Source organism: Boleophthalmus pectinirostris, unplaced genomic scaffold, assembly GCF_026225935.1.
Source record: "Boleophthalmus pectinirostris isolate CB_2022bp ecotype Guang Dong unplaced genomic scaffold, ASM2622593v1 HiC_scaffold_21, whole genome shotgun sequence".
Taxonomy (NCBI): Eukaryota; Metazoa; Chordata; class Actinopteri; order Gobiiformes; family Gobiidae; genus Boleophthalmus; species Boleophthalmus pectinirostris.
In genome coordinates, this window is record NW_026571175.1 from 33,883,984 (window position 1) to 33,910,999 (window position 27,016).

Genomic DNA, 27,016 nt, shown 5'->3' on the forward strand with positions numbered 1-27,016 from the left:
TCAGACACACACCTGTGTATGTTTATTACAAAACTATAATTAGTAACCAAAGTGAACAGGAATTTCAGGTCACAGTCCAGTCTACAGCCGGTCTCACGAGTTCTAATCACATTGATCTGAAGATAAATTCATGTCTGAGACACACTGTCAGCTCCAAAGCAAAATCTGCCAACATCTGTTTAGCCCAGTGCAAAACAAGCAAGAGCCCCGTAGTTATTCAGTTATAAAATTAATCCTCATGAATGCAACTTGCCTAATAATTATGCACACAGTGTAAAAATGTGGCCGTTACCATTTGTTTTGTACGTGAGCAAACACATGAGAAATGAGGCCCATGTCCACAGCAAAAAATATGTCTGCGTGTGGTTTATGAGCAGACAGTATTATATTATTATGTTTCAAAAGACATTACTGGTTTCACCTGAAACTACTTGATGGGAATTTCATAATATAATCTTTTAATGTTTACATAAACAAGATGAGATTTAATGGAGGAGACTGACTTTGTGGTTTTCACTTTCGTTTCACATGAAAAGCCAAGTCATAGTTTCCATTTCCCAACTTCTGCCACTTTTATTTACTAAACCTTTGGTAAATTGTTTCTTGTTTCTGTTTTCAACTGCCAATTTCTTTATTTTAGTCTTCAAAGGTGAAGTAGTAAATATTAAAGGTAAAGTGTATCGGTGCATCACTAATAGCAGCATAATCAGAATGTACATTGATACAAGCACAGAAAAACATAGAAAAGTCCTTTATTATGGTTTATGCTGGGTGTACACTGTGACATATTTCGGCCTCTGAGGTACTTTGAGCAGGTGTCAAGCACAATGTCAGATCTGAATCGCACTTGAGTTTTCAAAAACTGGCACAAACAGTAACTGAAGTGGATGTTCTCCTACCACAAAATCCTAAATCAAATGATGAGTTTTTACATTATTCGCATCAGCTGACTTTGGATCAAAACACGGCCAATAACGCACTTGTATTGTCTGAAAAAAATACTAAAGTGACCTGCGTAAAAGATAAGCCGCCTCATCCTCCACATCCAGACAAGTTTATAGAGAAAAAACAAGTGTTGAGCAAGAATGCACTTCCCTCTCGCTGTTACTGGGAGGTGGAATGGACTGGATTCTACGTCTATGTTGCCGTGGCCTATAAGGACATAAAGAGAGATGGACCTGAGAGTGTCTTTGGAAGAAATGGTCAGTCCTGGGTGCTCAAATGCCAGAAAAATCAAGCCTACATCTACTACATTATTACAGAAAATCGACAGTTCTATCACTGTGTGAGTCCAGCAGAGTGGGAGTGTTCCTGGATCAAAGCAGGCACTCTGAGTTTTTACCAAGTCTCTCAGACCAACAAACTCATCCATAAAGTCCAGACCAGATTCACCCAGCCGCTCTATGCTGGACAGGTGTTAGATTTTATGGGGCAACAGCTAAAATGTGTGTCAAAGAGATGGAGAGCAGCATAAAGCCAGAGCCACCAGACACAGCTAAATATCTTTAACAGAAAACCCCCTATAAGAGGCTTTATTTATCACCCTGTCCAAGTGTGTGCTCCTGCTTTGATATTTCATATGAAGGAAACTCCTCTTAATCAGAAAATAGGATATTTATTCTCATAAAATGTGTGAAATGAAAAGACAGAATTCTCTCCATGTGTCAAATAAGGCATAATTATATAAATGTAAATATTAGTGCTGTCATGCGATAAAAAAAATTGAGAGATTAATTAATTATGATCTGTAATTAATTAATCTAATTAATCTCATTTTAATCTCACCTAAAAATTGCTGAGAAAAGCCTTCAATTTTAGGTATTTTCATTTAAATTCATTATTACATTATTGTGGCAGATCAAAAGACTGATATAGAACAAAAAAAGTGACTTTATAAAGTAATTTATTGTTTAACAAATCTCTCCAAATTGTCTGTTGAGCCCAAGTCTCCATGAATAAGAAACTGTTTGCTGTAAAGTAGCAAAGACGAGGAAATCTGAACATAATAACTTTTGTCGACTTAAAAACAATAAAAAGTCCAGTCTTTCCTTAACCAGATTAAAAATATTATTGATAGAGAAATGCTTTATATATGAGATCACTGGTTTTAGTCCTGGTTTTAGTCCTGGTTTAGACCTGGTTTAGACCTGCTTTAGTCCTACTTTAGTCCTAGTTTAGTCCTGGAAAGGGTTAGTCCTGGTTTTAGTCCTGGTGTTAGTTCTGGTTTAGTCCTGGTTTAGTCCAGGTTTAGTCCAGGTTTAGTCCTGGTTTAGACCTGGTTTAGACCTGGTTTTAGTCCTGGTTTTAGTTCTGGTTTAGTCCTGGTTTAGTCCTGGTTTAGTCCTGGTTTAGTCCTGGTTTTAGTCTTGGTGTTAGTTCTGGTTTAGAGGTGCACAGGAGGAAGCTCGGTTTACGCAGCGTAGCGAGAAAACACGATCCACACGCGGCTCACGGGAGCACGTCTGTGTCCACGCAGTAACTACGGAAGGAAACGTGGTCCGCGCGTTCACAGGTTAATGACGATGATGAAGGTGTGTGTTTGTTTGTGTTTGTTTGTGTTTGTGTGTTTGTGTGCGTGTCCCCTCATGTGGCAGGTCACTATAGGACAGTAGTGCAGACATCATGAGCCTATGCAGGTTGTTTTCAGGCGATTTTATATTTGTTATTTTCTTTTATATTTCACGTCGGTTGAATAATTTCCAAAACACAAATGTGTTTTTACCTGTGCGCTGCTGCTCTGTTCTACTGGCTGTTCGACCTCGTCCATTGTGCGACTGACGCCGCCAATGTGACGTTTACATCGCTCTTACTGCGCGCATTTTGTGTGGGTTTCCGACAATGATTGGAATTACCGAAATAAAAAAATGTATAAATGTGTTTTGTGTGTGTGTGTGTTGTTGTTGTCCCAACAACACATAAAAACAGGTTTTATAATAAAGAAACTCACATACAGAAACACTAAAGTTAGAGATTAAAAATGAGATTAACGCGATTAAAAAACATAACGCGCTAAATATGACTGTAATTAATTAATCGCAATTAACGCGATAATTTGACACCCCTAGTAAATATTGACTTGTATATACATTTATGTAATTATGTCTTATTTGACACTTGTCTCTTGCTATTGTTTTTGCTACTTATTTAGAATTTATTATTACTATTTATATGTTTTACTCTTTGTTATTATATTATATTGTGATGTGTGAGCTCCTGTGTCCAAATAATTTCCCTTGTGGATCAATAAAGTTTAAGTCTAAGTCTAAGGTTGTTTAAGGTGAGTGATTATTCTCCTTAAGTTTCTGTTTCATTTGACTGTGGACATTTCCTGTAAATGCAATTACGTGGATCTTGTCCCATTATAAAATAAACTCCTGAAAGACAGGTTCATGTGGTTTGATGACGTTTTTAAAGCATTTATAACATTGGAATTGCTCTGACGTATGACATAAAACTAATAGGTCATTTTATTTTATGTAAGCGTAAATATATCAATATATAACCATTTAAGCACACAAAGCAGTTAAATAAAATAACAGAAAAGCTCAAACACAAGTCTCAGTGAAGCTAAAAGTGAGAACTGCTCAGGTAGGACAAACCAAGCCTTCCTTGAACGACACAAGCTGAGTTTAAAATGATAGACTGAGCGTTCCTGAGTGCAGCTGAAGACCCTAAACTTTATTTAGGGCCTTGAAATTAAGTTTTGTTTTCTGTTTTTTAAGTCCAGACGAAATTGTATGGTATGGTCTGCTTTTTATTTGTACAGAAACAGTACAAAACAATAAATTAATCAAGACAGAAGTCACAGGAGAGATGCTGGTGCCAGGTTATACGTATATGGAACACGGTGCCTGCTCATATACAAGAACTTTCAACACTGGCAGCATTTTCTAAAGTTAAACAGTGGGTGTTCAATGGCCAACTGTGTCACCATGTTTAACAAAATTATTATTTTTAATATATTGAGGGGTTGTTGGTTTAACCTTTTAATTATTGACCTTGAACTTCAAATGAACTCTCTGAAATGAACTGTATGTATACTGAGTGTGCTGGTGTTGTGTGTGTTTTGTGTTATTGTTGTTCTATTTTTCCCTGTTCTGTAGATTATTTGACATCAACCTGCCGAGGGTCTGAAGATGGAAATTAGCCATGTTGGCTATAATTTTTACATATTTACATTTTAAATCTTCATTAATATGTGCTGTTCCTTTACAAATAAATCAATAAGAAATAAGAAATATCACAAATGATAATTTACACCTGTAGTCCCTGAGCAGGTTGGTGGAATTACTGAAAGTACAGATTCGGTGGACAAAGATAAACTGACCATAAATAAATTTAATCAGATATTACTTATGGTCAGAGAGTTGAAATACTATTCTAAAAACAACATATACCAAACACACAAACACATGCAATTAATATATAAGTATATATATGTGATACTGAGTCTAACTTTGAAAAAAATGCTCAAGATATGAGCTGTAGATTCAAAAACAGAGGCTACACAGACAGTACTTTGTCTTTAGCCTACAATCGAGCCAAAAGTCTTAATAGAGAAGAACTATTGACTCAGAAACCAAAGAAAAATGTGAGTACTAATCAAGTGTATTTTGTAACTGAATATGGCACTGAAGCAAACCGAATCAAACAAATAATCAAACAGAACTGGAGTATATTAAGAAGCGACAGCACCCTAAGAGACGCTCTCCCAGAGACCCCCACCATCACCTTTAGAAAAGCCCCTACGCTCAGTGATCGACGAGTGAACAGTTCTCTCCCTGCTTTGAAACAAAAGACATGGTTGGACACTAAGGCTGGTTGCTACAGATGTGGTAACTGCACGTTTTGTGAACATGTACAACAGACGAACTTATTCATGGACATTAACTCAGGTCAAAGTTTATATATTAGAACATTAATTAATTGTAACACTACCTATGTAGTATAGAGACTTGAATGCCCATGTGGTCGTTTTTACGTAGGCCGAACAAAATGCAAATTGAAAAACAGACTGGCTGAACATAAACAGGCTATAAGGACATATAACCCCCTGTATCCTCTGGCCGTGCATTACAGAGAAGTCAACCATGGCAGCTGTAAAAGCCTAAAAGTCTGTGCAACTGAACATATTAAAGAAACAATAAGAGGAGGAGATAGACTGAAAAAACTATTACAGAGAGAAACCTGGATCTACACTCTCAAGGCCACACAGTTTCCAGGACTCAATGGAGAGTTAGATTTCTCCCCCTTCCTTTAAAACTACAAGCTTTAAATGTGTAATCGATCCTTGTTCTATATCCCTGTCTTCTTGAAATTATTTAAGACTAGCCCTTAAATATATTATACAAACTATAGCTGAAGCACTTTTGAGTTATCGCACTCTATATATATCCTTACACTATGTATCTTTTTATACTTTTATACTATTTTCATATAATGTATCTTTCTATGTATTGGTTGTTGGGATTTGCACCATTTATGTCTTGTATTATTGTATTTGAATTTGTTTAGCCTATAATTAAGGTTTGTTAGGCCTACATGTCCCATCATGCATCTAGGGGACTGTGGGCCAGCCCACTGTGAACATGTGACCTACACCTATTACTTTAAATCTGCTCTGTGATAACCATCTCGAGTTTGCCCTGATGAAGGCCGAAGGGCCGAAACGCGTTGGCGTATTTGAACTTTATCTGCCATGTGGTATTAAAGGCTTTTAATTATTTTGTACTTTTTGAGTGCCTCAGTTTTTTTCCCACTTAATATATAAGTACCGTATTTTCTGGACGAAAAGCCGCTACTTTTTCCCTAGATTTTGAACCATGAGGCTTAAATAAAGGTGCGGCTATTCTGTGGATTTTTCTTCCACCGCTAGGGGCGCTCTAACCGGAATTAGAATAAAAAATAAGATAGACGAAAAATCAATGCAAAGAAGAATACGGTACTTTTTCTTCAGCAGATAGAACACGCACGAGAAATTACCAATTAGTAATTATTTTAAAATCCTCGCTCCTTCATCATGGAAATGGCACGAAGAAGTTCGTATGATGCACGTTTTAAGCTGAAGGCCATCGATCTTGCTATCCAGGAAGGAAACCGCGCTGCTGCACGCAAGCTTAGCATCAATGAATCTATGGTGAGACGATGGAGGCGTCAGCGTGAAGAGCTCATACAATGCCAAAAGTCAAAAAAGGCTTTCAGAGGACATAAAAGCAGGTGGCCTGAACTTGAAAATGTCCTGGAGGACTGGGTGAACACACAGAGAGCAGGTGGCCAAGGTGTATCCACTGTACAGATCCGACTGAAAGCCAAAACAATTGCCCGCGAAATGAATTTTGAAGATTTTAAAGCTGGGTCGTCATGGTGTTTCCGATTTATGAGACGTAAAAACCTGTCCATTAGGGCACGGACCACTCTCTGTCAGCAACTCCCCGCTGACTATCAGGAAAAAGTTGAAAATTTCCACAAATTCGTTGAAACAAAGATACAAGAAAACTCCATCAGACCAGACGACATCATAAATATGGATGAAGTACCTTTGACGTTTGATCTGCCTCTAACCAGGACTGTTAACAAGACAGGTGCATCATCCGTGTTGTTGAAAACAACTGGCCACGAGAGAACGCACTTCACCTGCGTTCTGGCATGCACGGCATCCGGACAAAAACTTCCTCCAATGGTGATTTTTAAGCGGATAACTATGCCGAAAGAACAACTTCCGAAAGGCATTGTGGTCAAAGTTAATACCAAAGGGTGGATGATGGAAGGCCAAATGAAGGAATGGTTAACGGAGTGCTACGGCAAGCGCTCGGGAGGATTTTTTCACCAGAAAAAAGCGCTGCTTGTTTTGGATAGCATGAGGGCCCACATCACAGATTCTGTGAAAGCAGCGATCAAGAAAACAAACTCCATTCCAGCTGTGATTCCTGGAGGTACAACAAAGTATTTGCAGCCACTTGACATCAGTGTGAATCGGGCATTTAAAGCCGCTCTCCGGGTTGAGTGGGAGACTTGGATGACAAGTGGCGAAAAGTCATTCACAAAAACTGGCCGCATGCGAAAAGCATCCTTTTCTGATGTCTGTCAGTGGATCCTAACAGCGTGGAGTGCTGTGAAAGAATCCACCATCACCAAGGGGTTCCGAAAGGCTGGACTACTATGCGAAGAGAACGGCGTCCCTTCAGAGCCAACTTCACCGGAGGATGACAGTGGCACGGAGAGCGAAACTGATGGAGACAGATGTGACGAAGCGCTTCTGAGGCTGTTCAACTCCGAAACTGAAGAAGAGGACTTCATGGGTTTCAGCGAAGATGATTAAAGTGACTTGTGGTTTCAAACACAAGAGAAATTAAGGTAAATAAATACCGGTTATTTTCTCTTGGTTCTGTTCCGTTTTAATTAGCAAAGCTGTTGCCGTGTTAAAAGACACTGTTTAAAGAATCTGTTCAGGTACATACATGTACATTTACAGTACAAAATCGTTCTGTACATGCAGTAAATATCAAATTTTTCAACATAGATATCTGCGGCTTATAGCCTGGTGCGGCTTGTATATCGTTATTTTTAAAAACAGAGCGGATGCGGCTTTTATACAGGTGCGCTCTTTCGTCCAGAAAATACGGTAATTCTTTTTATCATTTGTGATTCTGATTTACCTCAGAACGTTTTTGTTTTGTTTTTGTAACTGAAAATAAGTGGGTTACAGTTTCCTTTTATGATTTACATGTCTGGGTGCTTGATTAGGTGACAAAGTGAAATAATTGCAGACATGTAGGTCAGACATGTACGTCAGCAGCCAAATGGGACGAGGGCAACCACTGAACTCCCCAAACAAGTCCAACAAGTCTGACCCCGTCAGATCTCAGAAGCTCAGCAAGGCTGAGTCTGGTCAGAACTTGGATGGGAGACACAGGGACAATCAGGAGCCACAGGAGGCACCAGTCACAAAAACTGTCATTGTGTCTTTAGGCAAAACACTTCACCCACATTGCCTAGTATGAAAGTGGGGTGACATGAGTGATGGTGTTGGCAGGAGGGGCCGATGGTGCAGATTGACACCCTCACTTCCGTCAGTCTGCCCCAGGGCAGCTGTGGCTACAATGGTGACTTACAACCACCAGGTATAGAGTGAATGAATAACAATAATGAGGCGGCAGTAGCTCAGTTGGAAGAGCATTCGCCCACTGATCTGAAGGTTGGTGGTTCGAATCCAGCTCTCAACATAAAACATCACAGGTTGAGTGGTCAGAACCACTGACCCACAGGTTGGCTGGTGTGATTCCAGCTCCCACAGATGAATGCTGTTGCTGTTGTTGTGTCCTTGGGCAAGACACTTAACCCACCTTGCCCACAGTGTCTGCGTACACTGGTGTATGAATGTGTGTGTGAATGGGTGAGTGGTTCCTTGTTGTAAAGCGCTTTGAGTGCCTTGAAGGTGGAAAAGCGCTATAGAAAAAATGTGACCATTTAGTGGTCATAAAGTGTATTTGAGTATCCACAAAAACGCTGCTATTATTATAATTATGATAATAATAATAAGTATTAGTATCATCATTATTATTATTATTACTTCAGTGTATGAGAAATACACTGAATTACACAAAATGTGTAATATTAAAAGAGTTACACAAAAATGTTTGATGTTTGTGAAAAGGCTTTTTTACAATTGTTGTAAAACTGATTTGTATTGGAAAAAAATTTACAGATGTTGCTACAAAGGTGCGTCACTGCAGGTCAGAAAAAAAAAAGACGTTACACCCCCACACGTCATGTACCCAAATATCATTCCAGATAATTATGAATTAATTATATTTATATATATTTACTTTTGCAATTTGCATTATTTAACATTTATTATTTATTTATTTATTCATTACACATGGGATAGTGAGAAACATAATTTAGATTCTTTGTATGATCTTTGTACAAAGAATTGACAATAAACTTTGAACTTATAGTTAACAATGATATAATAAAGTTATTAAGTTAATTGTTTGATCATTATGTTATTAAAGAGGAATGCACATGACTACGCCAACAGGAATTTCCACTATAAGTTTGACGTAGTCTGCCAGTGTTTTAACAGTCCAACACCCCATCCCAATAAAGTTTAGGTCTAAGTCTAAGGTTGTTTAAGGTGAGGTTAAGGTGATTATTCTCTTCAAGTTTCTATTTCAATCTTAAATAAGGTTGTGCTCGTATGACACTGGTGTTGGTATCAGTGAGTCACCAAAACTATTCACTGATCAGACACCATACTGTATTTTATGAGATTTTTTTATTGTTTATCTGGTTTATAATGGCTGCAATGGTATAATTCTTCTTGTTGTGTTTTATTGTGACCATGTTTCATCTGTTCAGGGACTGTACATGAGAAATAACCTCTGTGGCAAATTCTGATACATTTACAGAAATATTTATCTTTGTTTTTGATGACATCTTTTCATGCGCTTCTCCATTTCTTGTATTTGTTTCTGTTCTGTTCAGTCTGAGAGTCAGAGCTACAGTGCAGGATGGGCCTGTGAATCTATTTACATGAAAACCACGCCTTCCTTACATGTCATTAAAAACACTGCCGCTCAGTGACACAGTGTCAGTCAGGGACACAGAGAGACAATGGCACAACAAGAAGTCCGGTCAGATCAAGAGAAATTCTCCTGTTTCATCTGTTCAGAACTACTGAAGGAACCGGTTATTATTCCCTGTGGACACAACTTCTGCCAGAGCTGTATTAGAAAACACTGGGATAATGAGAGAAAGACTAAACAGCAGTATGTAAGCTGTCCAATATGTTGGAAAACCTTCCCCAAAAAAACTCCTTGGACAAAGAACATGTTGCTGGCAGATTTAGTGAAAGATTTAAAGAAGACTAAGGCTGTGGCCAGTGGCATGGGCACAAAACGAAGAATTTTCCAAAACAAACAATCTTCCAAACCTCCTGTAGCAGATTTCCGTGACCAACCACCAGAGAAGCAAAGGCTCCTAGACTCATGCGGGACCCAACAGGATAATATGTGTTTTCAGCACAATGAGGAAAAGAAGATCTTCTGCCGGACAGACCAGCAGTTCATCTGTTACCTCTGCCACCTGGGCAAACATAAAGGCCATGACACAGTGTCTGTAGAGGAAGAGATGAGACACAGGAGAAAGCAGATGGAAGCCGAGCGGCACAGAAAAGACCATGTTATTCAGGAGATCGAGAAGGACATAGTTCTGCTCCAACAAAAGCTACAAGACCTGGACAAGACAGCTGATCAACTGGTGAGAGAAAATGAGAAAATGGCAATGCTCTTTAAAGACATGAGTTTAAAGTTGACAGACAAAATAAGACAACAACAAATCTCTGAGAGCCTTAAGCTCAAGGAATTATTGAGGGAGAAAGATGTCCAGAAGAAGAGGCTGGAAAGCAGCAATCAGCAGCTTTTGCATAAAGACAGTTACGAACAGTTTCTGGACAATTGTCCCACCTCTTCTGAATGTGGTGAGTTGTCTGACAGAATCAGCCTGCCAACTTTACATGACTTTCAAAATGTAACAAAACGTCTATTACAAGAAATACATAAATTTAAAGACACTTGCACTCAATTATTCACCAAAGAAGGTTCTTGGGAACCCACCCACCCAAAGATGGGACCAAAGATGCTTCTTGGGAACCCACAATGTCCAAAAACAAATGAGGAATTCTGTAATTATTCAGTTCCACTTATGTTAGATCCAAACACAGCCAATGAGCACCTGACACTGTCTGAAAACAAAACAAGAGTCACCTACGTAAAAGAGGCACAGCCATACTTCCCTTTTATGGACCGATTCCTGAGCAAAGCTCAAGTTCTGACCACTGATCCTCTTCCTGACCGCTGCTACTGGGAGGTGGAATGGAGTGGACTGGGGGTTTCTGTTGGAGTGGCGTACAATGATATTAAAAGAGAAGGACCAGACAGTTTGTTTGGGAACGATGACAAGTCTTGGGTGCTTGAATGTTCTACCAAAAAGGGCTACGTCTACAAAAACAGAGGAGACATAACATTCCTGTCGCCCTGTGAGTCCAACAGAGTGGGAGTGTTCCTGGATCACAAAGCAGGCACTCTGTGTTTTTACCAAGTCTCTCAGACCAATAAACTCATCCGTAAATTTGAGCCAGGATTCACCCAGCCGCTCTACGCTGGACTGGGGGTTTATTATTATGGGGTAACAGCTAAAATGTGTGTCAAAGAGAGCAGCATCAAGACAGAGCCACCATACACAACTAAATATCTTTAACGGACAACCCCCTATGAAAGGTTTTATTTAACAAACTTTATCAGAGTTTCAGAGATCATGGATTATTGTTGTACATTAGAATGTAAACATTATCAAAAGTAGAAGAAAGCCAGAGACCTTTACTAGATTTACAAAACTTCAAGATTGACGGGAAAAGTGGATTTCTGCAGCTAATCAACTGTACATTAATTAAGCTATGAATTTATTTTTACATCAGTATTGGGGATTTTTATTTGCTTTATTTGAATGATTCAACCATTTGTCTCTGTTATTTTGCTTAATGTAAACTGACATCTTAGAAATGTGGATTGTAGAAAATAAAATCACAAACTTAAATTAAATCAGTGTTTTTTGTGTGTTTATACATTGACATAAGTGATTTAGCTGTGAGGCTACAACATCTGCACATTAGAACACATCTTGTTTCCCATTTTATCAATTTCACATCATTTAATAGTATTTCTAAAAGGGGGGTCTTTTTAAAACCGGTACCTAAAGATGCCTGTACCTCACAGCTTTAACTAGGTTGCATGCTCCAGTTGAACCACTCCTTGGGCTTGTGTACAGCTGTGTCTCATTTTCGTGCATGCACTACTGACTGCATACAGCAGGGGGCAAGTTTTTTTGTTTTTTTTATACAGTGTCTATTAAACTGCCAGTATCAGTAAATGTTCCAGAGCTTTACAGTATATTTTTCACACAAATCTCCAGGAACCATTTCTGATGATATAAGAAGGTGAAAAGTAAACAAGACGTCCAGTTATTTCAGTTAAGGTGAAGTCTATGTGCTTTATTACTCTGTAAAATAACAGCCATGTTGTGTAATGTAATGTTTAATCAGAATAATTTAACATTCATTCATGATTTATGACTTTCATTTAAGGAGTCTCTGTCTGATGTGGTCACGTGACTCTGCTCCCTGCTCTTGTGTCGGTGAGAGTGCACCAGCTATAAAACTTCTGAGGGCTTTTTCTTTTTTTTTCAACAATATATGTATACATTTTTTTTTTACATTACACAGAAGAACAATCTCTCAGACACACACCTGTGCATGTTTATTACAAAACTATAATTAGTAACCAAAGTGAACAGGAATTTCAGGTCACAGTCCAGTCTACAGCCAGTCTCACGAGTTCTCCTCACATTGATCTGAAGATAGAAGAAATAATTGCAGACATGTAGGTCAGAATTTTGTGGTTTAAAAACTGCTCAGTGTGCAAACCACTGAAAGCAGCCAAATGGGACGAGGGCAACAACTGAACTCTCCAAACAAGTCCAACAAGTCTGATCCAGTCAGATCAGAGAAGCTCAGCAGGGCCAGGCCTTGTTAGTACTTGAATGGGCAATTATTATTATTATTGTTATGGTTATTATTATTGTTATTATTATTATTAAGTAACTCCCGTGAGAAATACACCCTCCCAGAATAATTATGATTACTCACATTCAAAATTAATAATATAAGAATAATAATAATAAATATTATTATATTATTATTATAATTATAATAATAATAAAATATGATAAGAGTGGAATGGAGTGGACTGGGAGTTTCTGTTGGAGTGGCGTACAATGATATTAAGAGAGAAGGACCAGACAGTGGCTTTGGGAACAATGACAAGTCTTGGGTGCTTGACTGTTCCACCACAGAGGGCTACGTCTACAGACACAAACAAGGCAGAACATTCCTGTCGCCCTGTGAGTCCAGCAGAGTGGGAGTGTTCCTGGATCACAAAGCAGGCACTCTGTGTTTTTACCAAGTCTCTCAGACCAATAAACTCATCCATAAAGTCCAGACCAGGTTCACCCAGCCGCTCTACGCTGGACTGGGGGTTTATTATTATGGGGTAACAGCTGAAATGTGTGTCAAAGAGAGAAGCATCAAGTCTGAGCCACCAGACACACCAAACAATCTTTAACCTAAAACTCCCTTTAAGAGGCTTTATTTATCACCCTGCCCAAATAAGTGCTGCTGCTTTTATATATTTTATATTTTGATACATTTATATAATTATACCTTATTTAATTTTTGTTCCTTTTTAGAATTTATTATTACCATTTATATGTTTTACTCTTTGTTATTATATTATATTGTGATGTCTGAGCTCCTGTGTCCAAGTAATTTCCCTTGTGGATCAATAAAGTTTAAGTCTAAGGTTGTTAAAGATGAGTGTTTATTCTCCTTAAGTTTCTATTTCATTTGACTGTGGCCATTTCCTGTAAATGGAATTACCTGGAGCTTTTCTTGTAATTATAAACTCCTGAAAGACAGGTTCATGCAGTTTTGATGATGTTTTTAAAGCATTTTATAGAATAGAATAGAATAGAATAGAAAGTCTTTGTTGTCATTATACAGTATAATAAAATTCAGAGCTGATCCGTCAAAGTGCAAGAAGAATTAAACTAAATAAATAAATTATGACACTGGAACTGCTCTTGCATATGACACAAAACTCAGGATAGGTCATTTTATTTTATGTAAGAGTAAAAATATCAACATATCAACAATTTAAGCACATGAAGCAGTTAAATAAAACAACAGAAAAGCTCAAACACAGGTCTCAGTGCAGCTAAAAGTGAGGAGTGCTCAGGTAGGATAAACCAAGCAGATCCAACTGTCCTTAACTTCTGTCCTTGAACCACACAAGCTGCACTTCTTTGGTCAAAATCCCAAAATACTGAGTTTCCAATGATAGACTGAGCAATCCTGGGTGCAGCTGAAAACCCTAAACTTTATTTAGGGTCTTGAAATAAAGTTTTGTTTTCTGTTTTCTTAAGTCCACACAAAATTGGTATGGTCTGCTTTTTATTTGTACAGGAACACAACAATAAATTGCTGGTGCCAGATTATAGCACAAATGCTAATTTACACCTGTAGTCCCTGAGCAGGTTGGTGGAATTACTGAAAGTACAGTTTCAGTCATTGATAAATTGACAAAAAATTTATTAAAACAGCTATTAATTATGATCAGAGTGTTGAAATACTATTATAAAAATAACATGTACCAAACACACTAGTGTGTTTTTTTGTTTTGCTTTGTTTTGGTAACTGAAAATAAGTGGGTTACAGGTTCCTTTTATGATTTTCATGTCTGGGTGCTTGATCAGGTGAAAAAGTGAAGTAATTGCAGACGTGTAGGTCAAAAATTTATGGTTTAAAAACTGCTCAGTGTGCAAACCACTGAAAGCAGCCAAATGGGACGAGGGCAACAACTGAACTCTCCAAACAAGTCCAACAAGTCTGATCCAGTCAGATCAGAGAAGCTCAGCAGGGCCAGGCCTTGTTAGTACTTGAATGGGCAATTATTATTATTATTGTTATTATTATTATTATTATTAAGTAACTTCCATGTGAAATACACCCTCCCAGAATAATTATGATTATTCACATTCAATAATAATATAATCAATAATTAATAAAGTATTTAATAATTTATGATATGATTCATTTAATTATCTCAAACTTGGCATATTTCCTGTCTATGTCTATTATCACTCAATACTAGTGTTGATCACACTATGTTGACTTTTGAACCCGGGCCTGTATTATTGATGGTAAATAAACTTCTCCTGCTTAAGACTCCAGTTGGTCTCCAGATGTTTATTTCCACTCTTTCTTGGACAAGCTGAAAACTTTGACAACACTGGTGGTGAGCAGTAATGTTTTAGAATGAAAAAAAGAAGTATTTTCTCTAATGTATTTGCTAATCAGAACTACTGAAGAATCTGATGGACAGTCACTGTGGACACATGAGCAAACACTGGGACCAAGCCAATGAGGCACTTGTATTGTCTGAAAAAATCATCCACATCCAGACCAGTTTATGCAAAGCACCAGTGCTGAGCATGAACCCACGTCCCTCTGACCGTTACTGGGAGGTGGATGGACTGGACTGTAGCTCTATGACGGCGTGGTCTATAGGGACACTGAACGAGATGGACCTGAGACTGTGTTTGGGACTGATGACCATCTCTGTGCGCTTCAGTGCCAGAATAAGAAAAAATAAACCCACAGACTCAAAAGCTACATCCACAGACACTACAGACATGTTAAGTCATTTATTAGAATTGTTTGACATGACAAATGTAGAGTGAATATCCAGTGGGGTGACAGGAGAGGTCCCACCGCTGGGAATGTTAAAATGTGTCATATTAAAAAAGTTACACAAAAATGTGACAACTGTTGTAAATCTGATTTGTTTTGGAAAAAAATGTGTGGATTTTGCTACAAAGGCGCGTCACAGTAGATCAGAAAAAATACATTACACCCCCACACGTCATGTACCCAAATATCATTCCACATACTTATCAATGAATTATACTTATATATACTTTTTATACTTTAAAGATATCTTTTGCCTTTTGCACTGTTAATCACTCATAATTTATTTACTGCACATGGGATAGTGAGAAACATAATTTTGATTCTTTGTATGATCTTTGTATGAAGAATTGACAATAAACTTTGAACTTATAATGATGATATAATAAAGTTACGTATTAAGTTAATTGTTTGATCATTATGTTATTAAAGAGGAATGCACATGACTACGCCAACAGGACTTTCCACGATAAGTTTGACGTAGTCTGTCAGTGTGTTAAAAGTCCAACACCCTGTCCATTTGTGCTCCTTTTTGCTCACAATAATGTACTATGTTTTACTATGTTTTACTATGTTTTATTATGTTCACTGCTGCTACCTCCAGTGTCCAGGCCCAGTGGTCCTAAACACTGTCTAATCTGTCACGACCGTCATCACAATGTCTTCTGCCAGGGTCTGACATGACTCATTCAATAAAACTACAAATACTTTCTCTCTTTGGTTGAATTGTATTATAGAACTCTTGGAATAAGGAAGTTCACCCCCTGCACAATCTTAAATAAGGTTGTGCTCGTATGACACTGGTGTTGGTATCAGTGAGTAACCAAAACTATTCACTGATCAGATATCATACATATTTTTATTGTTTATCTGGTTTATAATGGTTGCAATGGTATAATTCTTCTTGTTGTGTTTTATTGTGACCATGTTTCATCTGTCCAGGGACTGTAGATGAAAAATAACCTCTGTGACAAATTCTGATACATTTACAGAAATATTTATCTTTGGTTTTGATGACATCTTTTCATGCACTGCTCCATTTCTTGTATTTGTTTCTGTTCTGTTCAGTCTGAGAGTCAGAGCTACAGTGCAGGACGGGCCTGTGAATCTATTTACATAAAAACCACGCCTTCCTTACATGTTATTAAAAACACTGCCGCCCAGTGACACAGTGTCAGTCAGGGACACAGAGAGAGACAATGGCACAACAAGAAGTCCGGATAAATGCAGACAAACTTTCCTGTTCCATTTGTTCAGAACTACTAAAGGAACCGGTGACCATTCCCTGTGGACACAACTTCTGCCTGAGCTGTATTAGAAAACACTGGGATAATGAGAGAAAGACTAAACAGCAGCATGTAAGCTGTCCAACGTGTAAGAAAATATTCTCTAGAAAACCTCCTTTGACAAAGAACACGGTGCTGGCAGATTTACTGGAAGATTTAAAGAAGACTAAAGACGTGGCAACAAAACGAAGCTCTTCCAAACCTCCTGTAGCAGATTCCTGTGACCAACCGCCAGAAAAGCAAAGGCTCCTAGACTCATGTGGGAGTAAACAGGATAATATGTGTTCTCAGCACAATGAGGAAATGAAGATCTTTTGCCGGACAGAGCAGCAGTTCATCTGTTACCTCTGCCTCCTGGACAAACATAAAGGCCATGACGCAGTGTCTGCAGAGGAAGAGATGAGACACAGGAGAAAGCAGATGGAGGCCGAGCGGCAGAGAACAGATAGTGTTATTCAGGAGATCGAGAAGGAAATAGTTCTGCTCCATCAAAAACTACAAGACCTGGACAAGACAGCTGATCAATTGGTGAGTGAAAATGAGAAAATGTCTTCTGAAGTGATGGCGCTCATTAAAAACATGAGTTCAGAGTTGACAGTCAAAATAAGACGACAACAAACTTATGAAAGCCTTAAGATCCAGGAATTATTGATGTTGAAAGAGAAGGACAAAGATGTCCAGAAGAAGAGGCTGGAAAGCATCAATCGGTTAAAGCTCTTGCATACAGACAGTTACAAAAAGTTTCTGGAGAAATGTTCCACCTCTTCTAAATGTGGTGAGTTGTCTGACAGAATCAATCTGCCAACTTTACATGACTTTCAAAATGTAACAAAAGTTCTGTCACAAGAAATACATAAGCTTAATGACACATGGGCTCAAGTATTCACACCTTTGGGACAAAAGGTGGTTCAATGTCCAAAAACAAATGAGGAATTCTGTAATTATTCAGTTCTACTTGTGTTAGATCCAGACACAGCCAATGAGCACCTGACACTGTCTGAAAACAAGACAAAAGTCACCTGTGTAAAAGAGGCACAGCCATACCCGCCTTTTCTGGACCGATTCCGAAGCAAAGCTCAAGTTCTGACCGCTGGTCCTCTTCCTGACCGCTGCTACTGGGAGGTGGAATGGAGTGGACTGGGGGTTTCTGTTGGAGTGGCGTACAATGATATTAAGAGAGATGGACCAGACAGTGGCTTTGGGAACAATGACAAGTCTTGGGTGCTTGACTGTTCCACCACAGAGGGCTACGTCTACAGACACAAACAAGGCAGAAGAACCCTGTTTGCCTGTGAGTCCAACAGAGTGGGAGTGTTCCTGGATCACAAAGCAGGCACTCTGTGTTTTTACCAAGTCTCTCAGACCAATAAACTCATCCATAAAGTCCAGACCAGGTTCACCCAGCCGCTCTACGCTGGACTGGGGGTTTATTACTATGGGGCAACAGCTAAAATTTCTGTCAAAAATACTGAGAGCAGCATCAAGACAGAGCCACCAGACACAACTAAATATCTTTAATCCACTATGAAAGGCTTTATTTAACAAACTTTATCAGTTTCAGAGATCATGGATTATTGTTGTGCACCAGAATGTAAACATTATCAAAGGTAGAAGAAAGCTGGAGACCTTTACTGGATTTACAAAGCTTCAACACTGACGAAAAATGGATTTCTGCAGCTAATCAAACTGTACATTAATTAAGCTATGAATTTATTTTTACATCAGTATTGGGTATTTTTATTTGCTTTATTTGAATGATTCAATCATTGTCTCTGTTAATTTGCTTAATGTAAATTGACAGCTTAGAAATGTGGATTGTAGAAAATAAAATCACAAACTTAAATTAAATCAGTGTTTTTTGTGTGTTTATACACTGACATAAGTGATTTAGCTGCACATTAGAACACATCTTGTTTCCCATTTTATCAATTTCACATCATTTAAACTGCCAGTATCAGTAAATGTTCCAGGGTTTTACAGTATATTTTCACACAAATCTCCAGGGACCATTTCTGATGATATAAGAAGGTGAAAAGTAAACAAGACGTCCAGTTATTTCAGTTAAGGCGAAGTCTATGTGCTTTATTACTCTGTAAAATAACAGCCATGTTGTGTAATGTAATGTTTAATCAGAATAATTTAAGATTCATTTATGATTTATGACTTTCATTTAAGGAGTCTCTGTCTGATGTGGTCACGTGACTCTGCTCCCTGCTCTTGTGTCTGTGAGAGTGCACCAGCTATAAAACTTCTGAGGGCTTTTTCTTTTTCTTTTTTTTCCCCAGAAATATACATATAAATGTTTTTATATTATACCGATGAACAATCTCAGACACACACCTGTGCATGTTTATTACAAAACTATAATTAGTAACCAAAGTGAACAGGAATTTCAGGTCACAGTCCAGTCTACAGCCGGTCTCACGAGTTCTCCTCACATTAAATTTAAGAAAGATACATGTCTTCCACATAAGTCATAAAAGGTCTAAGAGATTCAGGTTTTTTCCTCTTAGGAGACACACTGTCAGCTCCAAAGCTAAATCTGCCGACACCTGTTTAGCCCATTGTCCAATACTTGGCCTCCTACATTTTTTACAGTTAAGTGCAAAACATCATTTAGCTTGTAATATACACATTTGAGTAAAGGTAAAATATGATGTATATGATGAAATGATAATGAAAAATAAAAAATAATGAAAATATGATGAAATGTAAAATATCTCTGAGAAAAAGCTGTATTGGTGTATAAAGTTATACTGTGCAAAAATGTCTTTCGTCTCTAATTTCCTTCATTATCACAGTTTTAAATCTCATAGCTCATAAATAAAACATTCAGTCAATTATTTGAATTTTCTCCACCTGAAATTTGTTGATGCCCCATTTTGCATATTTATTCAAAACATCTATGAGAGACACAAATAACAACTGTGCCAGTTTTGATTACTGGGTTAGGGTTACATTAGCTCTGTTAGTAGAGTGTTTTCTTCTAAGAAAACCAAAACGTCATTTTTACTCTCTTAAATACAGTCCCTGACAAAAGTCTTGTCGCTTATCCATTTTGTAGAAACAAAAGCTTATAACCTGACTTTAAATTAATCGATTGGTTTTAGAAATGTCTCATATGAAGCTAAAACCCTCCCTAATTATGCTCAATATACTAAAACAAATTTGCTTCACTGAAGAAAGATTGATCATTTAATGAACACAGAAAGGTCAGATTTTGGCAAGACAAAAGTTTTGTCGCCTACAGAAAATTGAACAAATAATTTACTTCAGATAAATTACTTCTGCCAGGGTCTGACATGACTCATTCAATAAAACTACAAATACTTTCTCTCTTTGGTTGAATTGTATTATAGAACTCTTGGAATAAGGAAGTTCACCCCCTGCACAATCGTAAATAAGGTTGTGCTCGTATGACACTGGTGTTGGTATCAGTGAGTAACCAAAACTATTCACTGATCAGACACCATACTGTATTTTATGAGATTTTTTTGTGTTTTGTTTTATTGTGACCATGTTTCCCTTCTGTCCAGGGACTGTACATGAGAAATAACCTCGGTGACAAATTCTGAAACATTTACAGAAATATTTATCTTTGGTTTTGATGACATCTTTTCATGCACTGCTCCTTTTCTTGTATTTGTTTCTGTTCTGTTCAGTCTGAGAGTCAGAGCTACAGTGCAGGACGGGCCTGTGAATCTATTTACATGAAAACCACGCCTTCCTTACATGTTATTAAAAACACTGCCGCTCAGTGACACAGTGTCAGTCAGGGACACAGAGACAATGGAACAACAAGAAGTCTTGATAAATCCAAACAAACTTTCCTGTTCCTTCTGTTCAGAACCACTGACCATTCCCTGTGGACACAACTTCTGCCTGAACTGTATTGTGAAACTCTGGGCTCATGAGAAAATGACTCAACAGCAGTCTGTAAGCTGTCCAATGTGTAGGGGAACCTTCTCCAAAAAACCTCCTTTGAAAAGGAACATGATGCTGGTAGATTTAGAGGAAGACCTAAAGAAGACTAAGGATGTGGCAAGTGGCATGGGCACTTTAAGAAAACGAACTGCTTTCAAATCTCCTGCAGCAGATTCCAGTGACCAACCGCCAGAGAAGCAAAGGCTCCTAGACTCACGTGGGAGTAAACAGGATAATATTTGTTCTCAGCACAATGAGGAAAAGAAGATCTTCTGCCGGACAGAGCAGCAGTTCATCTGTTACCTCTGCCTCCTGAGCAAACATAAAGGCCATGACACAGTGTCTGTAGAGAAAGAGATGAGACACAGGAGAAAGCAGATGGAGACTGGTCAGCAGAGAACAGACCGTGTTATTCAGGAGATCGAGAAGGACATAGTTCTGCTCCATCAAAAGCTACAAGACCTGGTCAAGACAGCTGATCAACTGGTGAGTGAAAATGAGAAAATGACTGCTGAAGTGACGGCGTTAATTAAAGACATTAAAGAGTTCAGAGATGACAGTCAAAATTAGATGGCAGCAAATCTCTGAGAGCCATAAGGGCCAGGAATTATTGATGTTGAAAGAGAGGGACAAAGATGTCCAGAAGAAGAGGCTGGAACAGCATCAATCGGTTAAAGCTCTTGCATACAGACAGTTACAAAATGTTTCTGGAGAAACGTTCCACCTCTTCTAAATGTGGTGAGTTGTCTGACAGAATCAATCTGCCAACTTTACATGACTTTCAAAATGTACCAAAATTTCTGTTACAAAAAATACACATGGGCTCAAGTATTCACACCTTTGGGACAAAAGATGGTTCTTGGGAATCCAAAATGTCCAACTTGTGTCAGACACAGCCAATGAGCACCTGACACTGTCTAAAAACAAGACAAAAGTCACCTGTGTAAAAGAGGCACAGACAACAGAGGAGGCAGAACAGTCCTGTTGCCCTGTGAGTCCAGCAGAGTGGGAGTGTTCCTGGATCACAAAGCAGGCACCAGCTAAAATTTGTGTCAAAAATACTGAAAGCCGTATCCAGACAGAGCCACCAGACACATCTAAATATCTTTAACCCCCTATGAAAGGCTTTATTTAACAAACTTTATCAGTTTCAGAGATCATGGATTATTGTTGCACATTAGAATGTAAACATTATCAAAGGTAGAAGAAAGCTGGAGACCTTTACTGGATTTACAAAGCTTCAACACTGACGAAAAGTGGATTTCTGCAGCTAATCAAATTGTACATTAATTAAGCTATGAATTTATTTTTACATCAATATTGGGTATTTTTATTTGCTTTATTTGAATGATTCAATCATTGTCTCTGTTAATTTGCTTAATGTAAATTGACAGCTTAGAAATGTGGATTGTAGAAAATAAAATCACAAACTTAAATTAAATCAGTGTTTTTTGTGTGTTTATACACTGACATAAGTGATTTAGCTGCACATTAGAACACATCTTGTTTCCCATTTTGTCAATTTCACATCATTTAAACTGCCAGTATCAGTAAATGTTCCAGGGTTTTACAGTATATTTTTCACACAAATCTCCAGGGACCATTTCTGATGATATAAGAAGGTGAAAAGCAAACAAGACGTCCAGTTATTGCAGATACGGAAAAGTCTATGTGCTCTGTTACTCTGTAAAATAACAGCCATGTTGTGTAATGTAATCATGTTTCATCAGAATAATTTAAGATTCATTTATGATTTATGACTTTCATGTGGTCACGTGACTCTGCTCCCTGCTCTTGTGTCTTTGAGAGTGCACCAGGTATAAAACTTCTGAGGGCTTTTTCTTTTCTTTTTTGTTTTCCATAAATAAGGGTATAAATGTTTTTACATTACACAGAAGAACAACAAACCCTCTCAGACACACACCTGTGCATGTTTATTACAAAACTATACTTAGTAACCAAAGTGAACAGGAATTTCAGGTCACAGTCCAGTCTACAGCCGGTCTCACGAGTTCTCCTCACATTGAACTGAAGATAGATTCATGTCTTCCACATAAATGATAAAAGGTCTCGTACAGATTCAGTCCTTTTTTTTCCTCTTACTTGGCCCCTACATTTTTTACAGTCAAGTGCAAACCTTCATTTCACTTGTAATATACACATTTTTAGTAAATGTTCACACGTTGAATATCTTTGAGAAAAGTTGCATTGGTGTATAAATTGCAACGTTTATACTGTGCAGAAAAATGTCCTTTCTCTCTAATGTACTTTTATTATCACAGTTTTAAATCTCAGTTCTAATAAAACATTCAGTCAATTATTTGAATTTTCTCCACCTGAAATTTGTTGATGCCCCATTTTGCATATTTATTCAAAACATCTACGAGAGACACAAATAACAACTGTGCCAGGTTTTTTTTCCTTATCTTAGTTTATGCAAATTAGCCATGTAGTTTAAGTTTCATTTCTGTGAGAGTTACGCAAAGTTTATAATGTCAAACGGGCTGATGCGGCTCTAGAGTGGTCACGGTTTATATGTTGTAAAGTTGAATTTATTTATGCAGATTAGTGCAGATAGTAATAATAATGATGATACATTTTAATATAAAAAAAAGTTAATGATTAATCAGTAATCGATAGTTAATTCTCCCGACGAGCGATTAAGAAAATTTTATCGAATGCCCATCCCTAATGCACTCAGTGTAAAAATGTGGCCTTTACCATTTGTTTTGTACGTGAACAAACGTGTGAGAAAAGAGGCCCATGTCCTCAGCAAAAAATGTGTCTATGTGTAGTTTGTGAGCAGAAAGACATTATTTTGGATTATATTGTGTCAAATGTCTTTCAAAAGACATTATTAGTTTCCCCTGAAACTACTGGACTGGAATTTCATATATAATATAATATTTTAATGTTTACAAGAACAAGATGAGACTTAAAGGAGGAGACTGACTTTGTAGTTTTCACTTTTGTTTCACAGAAAAAGCAAAGTCATAGTTTCTATTTCCCAACTTCTGCCACTTTCATTTACTAAATCCTTTGGTAAATTGTTTCTTGTTTCTGTTTCCAGCTGCCAATTTCTTTATTTTAGTCTGCAAAAATGAAGTAGTAAATATAATAAATATAATAAATATTAAAAGGTAAAGTGGTATCAGTGCATCACTAATAGCAGCATAATCAGATGTACTTTGATACAAGCACACAAAAACACTCAAAAGTCATTTAGAGCGGCTTAGCAAAGTAGCACGTGTATAATATAAAAGTCCTTTGTTTGACTCATATTCAAATATGAATTAAAATATTTCTTTAAGGACACAAACAGGCTTCCTCTTTCACTATTGTGGTGTGGTGTTTTCATAGACCAATAGTGAGGTTGTATTTGAAGCAAAGCACTAAAATCTGCAAATCTGTAGTAAATGAAGCCATTGATTTAGTTTTAAATGAAACCAGGATATACAGAGACGTCTTCTGCATTTGAGAGACACGTGTTACAAATAGTCCCTGTGACTGTCTGCAGGGCTCTGTGCTTTCTGCTTTCAAACAAACCGTGGGAAGAACCTGAGAGCCCGGCCACACACAGTATTTTTTGGGCTATTAGACGCACTCTTAAGCCTCCAACTCCATCAAAAAACTACTGCGTGCCCCACAATCCAGAGCGCCCCATACACGAATCCACTCGGGTGTCCCAGCACGACTTCAGTAAACTACAAAGCCGCAAACACACACGGAGCAGACAGCGACCGCACAGCGAAAAACACCCACAGACACACTCATCACTCCACGCCGACGAGGAACGGAACGGAGGAACAAACCTGAAAAAGCGAGTGCAATGTGCCGCTTCTCGACACGACTGAACAACTGAGTCACTGCGATCACGCCGACAATCCAGCGCTCCCAGGCAGCACCCTCCTCTACACGCCACAACTGAACAAAGCCCAGAGTCACTGTGAACGCGCCGAACAAAGTCCCACTGACCCATCACACTGTTGTGTTTCCTTTAAAGTCTGGTGCGGTTTATTTGTGGAAAAAAGTTAGAAAATAGACCATTTAATGACAGTGTTCCTTATAAACCAGAGCGACTAATAGTGCAGAAAATACGGTACTGTCTGCTGCAATATCATTTATAAAACCATCCACACACTTCTCCCAGGTTTGTATCTCTGAAATATAGAAAAAAAAAACATCCGATTTTGTGGTATCACTGAACCTTCTGTGGCAATATTAGCCAGTGAATGGAAAGTTTGGCATTAATTGGTCCGACAGTTGAAATAAAACAAAAATATGCAAAGTACATTGTTGATTTTTTGAACTGATGAGGCACCGGTCACAGATGCGCTTTTCCCTGCTATAGTTTGTCCGCTTTGCTGGCAGTATGAACAGTGCTTTTCTGAATAATGTCTCAGCCAATTCCGTCTCGCCGAAAAGTATGAATCTTGCTTTTTAAATTTTCCCCCAAACCTGACCCTTCCTCTACAACCTCCACCTCGTCCACTTCTACATCAACAATGTCAGTTTCTTTGTCGGCGGCCACTGCTGAAGCTCGCGGAAGTGGGACGTTTAAAGCATTTAAAGGTGCACTGTGTAACTTTTCTGGTAGAGATGCGCCACAATATTGTTTTCATGGATATACTATTGCTTTGCCTAAAAAGGTTCACAATATGGCTTTAAACTCATCTGTGTTGCATTTATTCAATTACAATTACATTCATCATTTCTATTTCCTCCTCGGTTTTGCATATAATGAAGATGCAAAACCGAGGAGGAAATAGCATCGAAAACATCTGTGAGAGGCACTAATGTCAACTGACTCTAGGTTAACAACAAATGAAACTCAAGCTTTGTGTACAGTTTGTTGGTGGGAAGCCATTTTACACTGTCTCAAATGTTCCAAAACTGTCTTTAACTAAATCTAACTAACCAGAATTTCATTTTTATTGTGTACTGGTGATGAAACATTTCCTAAAGCTGCTCAAAAGCCGCTTATCTGGAGCCGAGTCATGGGGGGCAGTAGTCTAAGCAGGGACTCCCAGACTTCCTTCACCCCGGACACTTCCTCCAGCTCCTCCGGGGAGACAAATGTTCTTTATGAAGAGCTCTACAACAAGGCCAGTTACGTCGCTGGGACTGACATCACAACTGGAGCCACAACTGGTGTCACAAACTGGAGCCAGACCTGGGGTGGGTGCTAGATGACGAGCACCTGGAGGTCAGACCTTCCCCCACAGGGCCCAGGCACAGCCGGAACGAGCGACGTGGAGTCGTCCTCCCGTGGACCCACCACCTGTCGGAGGGTCCGTAAAGGGCTGGTGCAAAGAGATCTGTGCAGCCGTCGAAGGCAGGGGCCTTGGTGACTGGATCTCAGGATATAGTTTCTTATTTTGATTGTAGAAATGTTTCTTTTACTTTATACTTGTTTTTTTGTTATGGTTGTAAATTCCCCAGTAAAACTGTTAGTTCAGTAACTGTTTATTTAGTTCAGGCATCCTTCAGGCAGCTCAAAGATCCTTGGGAGCACCATCATAACGCTGTTACTGGTACAGTGATAACACCGTTACTTCTGGCCTAACGGCTGTAGCTTCAGCTCATTATCTTTAACCTCTCTAAGCCTGCGTCGATGAGAGATATTACCAGATGAAAGGAAAGGACAGACAAAAGGATAGGACAGATAAATTGATAGAAAAACAAGATACAAGAGAGGACATTAAAGCTCCACAAATACATTCCTGTGTCCATTTCCACTCTCTGATAGAAGTATTGTTTTGGATGAAGTATCCCAGCATACAATGGATACAGTCTACAGTCCTAGATATAACAAATAGTAATTATAATAGCTTATAATTAAATATAAAGAAAACAATGAATAGAAAAATCCAACTTTCCCAGGGCAGCAGGTAGACTAAACTTGCTATGATCTCAGGCATCGCTGGGTAACAAATAAAGTTTATTCAATTAGAGTTTGTTTTTGTTATTGCTGATTCCAGATGTGTATGCAGGTCCTAGACTGTAGCCAGTCTATTGAAACTCTATAATCAGATGTACTTTAAAACACAGATGTGACCTGACAAACTAACACCAAGTTCATTTTTCCTTATTCCTTGTTTTATTTGACTAACAAACATTGTTCCTTGTGGTAGAATGTTTGCTTTGTGTGCTTTGTCCTGGAGGCATGTTATCACATTGGATTAGAACTCAGCAGGTGGCTAATTATTTCATATTCCCCATTGTATTCATTGTATTCATTGTATTCATTGTATTCATGCCTCTTATATTACTACATGTCAGATGTCTGAAATGTTTCCCTCTGAACCAATCAGAAAGTTGGGTAATTTAATATTGATCATATACAACCAAAATATTCTGGTAGTGATCTAATGTGAATGATGTAAGCCTTGGTTTGGATAAATTTCTTTCCACATTCTTATGTTAACGCACGTTATCTGGACAC

The 27,016-nt window shown here is 38.2% G+C and overlaps 3 protein-coding genes across 3 annotated transcripts in view; 2 read left to right on the top strand and 1 right to left on the bottom strand.

Moving 5' to 3' along the window:
• The window catches only part of gabbr1b (gamma-aminobutyric acid (GABA) B receptor, 1b), a 654,324-nt gene that overhangs the window by 615,224 nt on the left and 12,084 nt on the right, over positions 1-27,016 (bottom strand). The gene's annotated exons all lie outside the window — the stretch shown is intronic.
• Positions 9,610-11,600, top strand: LOC129410046 (tripartite motif-containing protein 60-like). The gene has a single exon (XM_055157145.1). It carries the CDS (start codon positions 9,616-9,618, stop codon positions 11,257-11,259), a length of 1,644 nt encoding a protein of 547 aa, XP_055013120.1. The 5' UTR covers positions 9,610-9,615; the 3' UTR covers positions 11,260-11,600.
• On the top strand, positions 16,302-18,472 carry LOC129410047 (tripartite motif-containing protein 65-like). Its single transcript, XM_055157146.1, has 2 exons — positions 16,302-17,175; positions 18,203-18,472. The coding sequence occupies exons 1-2, from the start codon at positions 16,561-16,563 to the stop codon at positions 18,302-18,304; spliced, it is 717 nt and encodes a 238-aa protein (XP_055013121.1). The 5' UTR covers positions 16,302-16,560; the 3' UTR covers positions 18,305-18,472.

Bases quoted from the DNA above. Each gene is read 5' to 3' on its own strand.
- LOC129410047 (XM_055157146.1), top strand. From the start codon at position 16,561: ATGGCACAACAAGAAGTCCGGATAAATGCAGACAAACTTTCCTGTTCC. The intron at 17,176-18,202 runs GTGAGTGAAAAT...AAACTTTATCAG, and splicing joins ACAAGACAGCTGATCAATTG to TTTCAGAGATCATGGATTAT.
- LOC129410046 (XM_055157145.1), top strand. From the start codon at position 9,616: ATGGCACAACAAGAAGTCCGGTCAGATCAAGAGAAATTCTCCTGTTTC.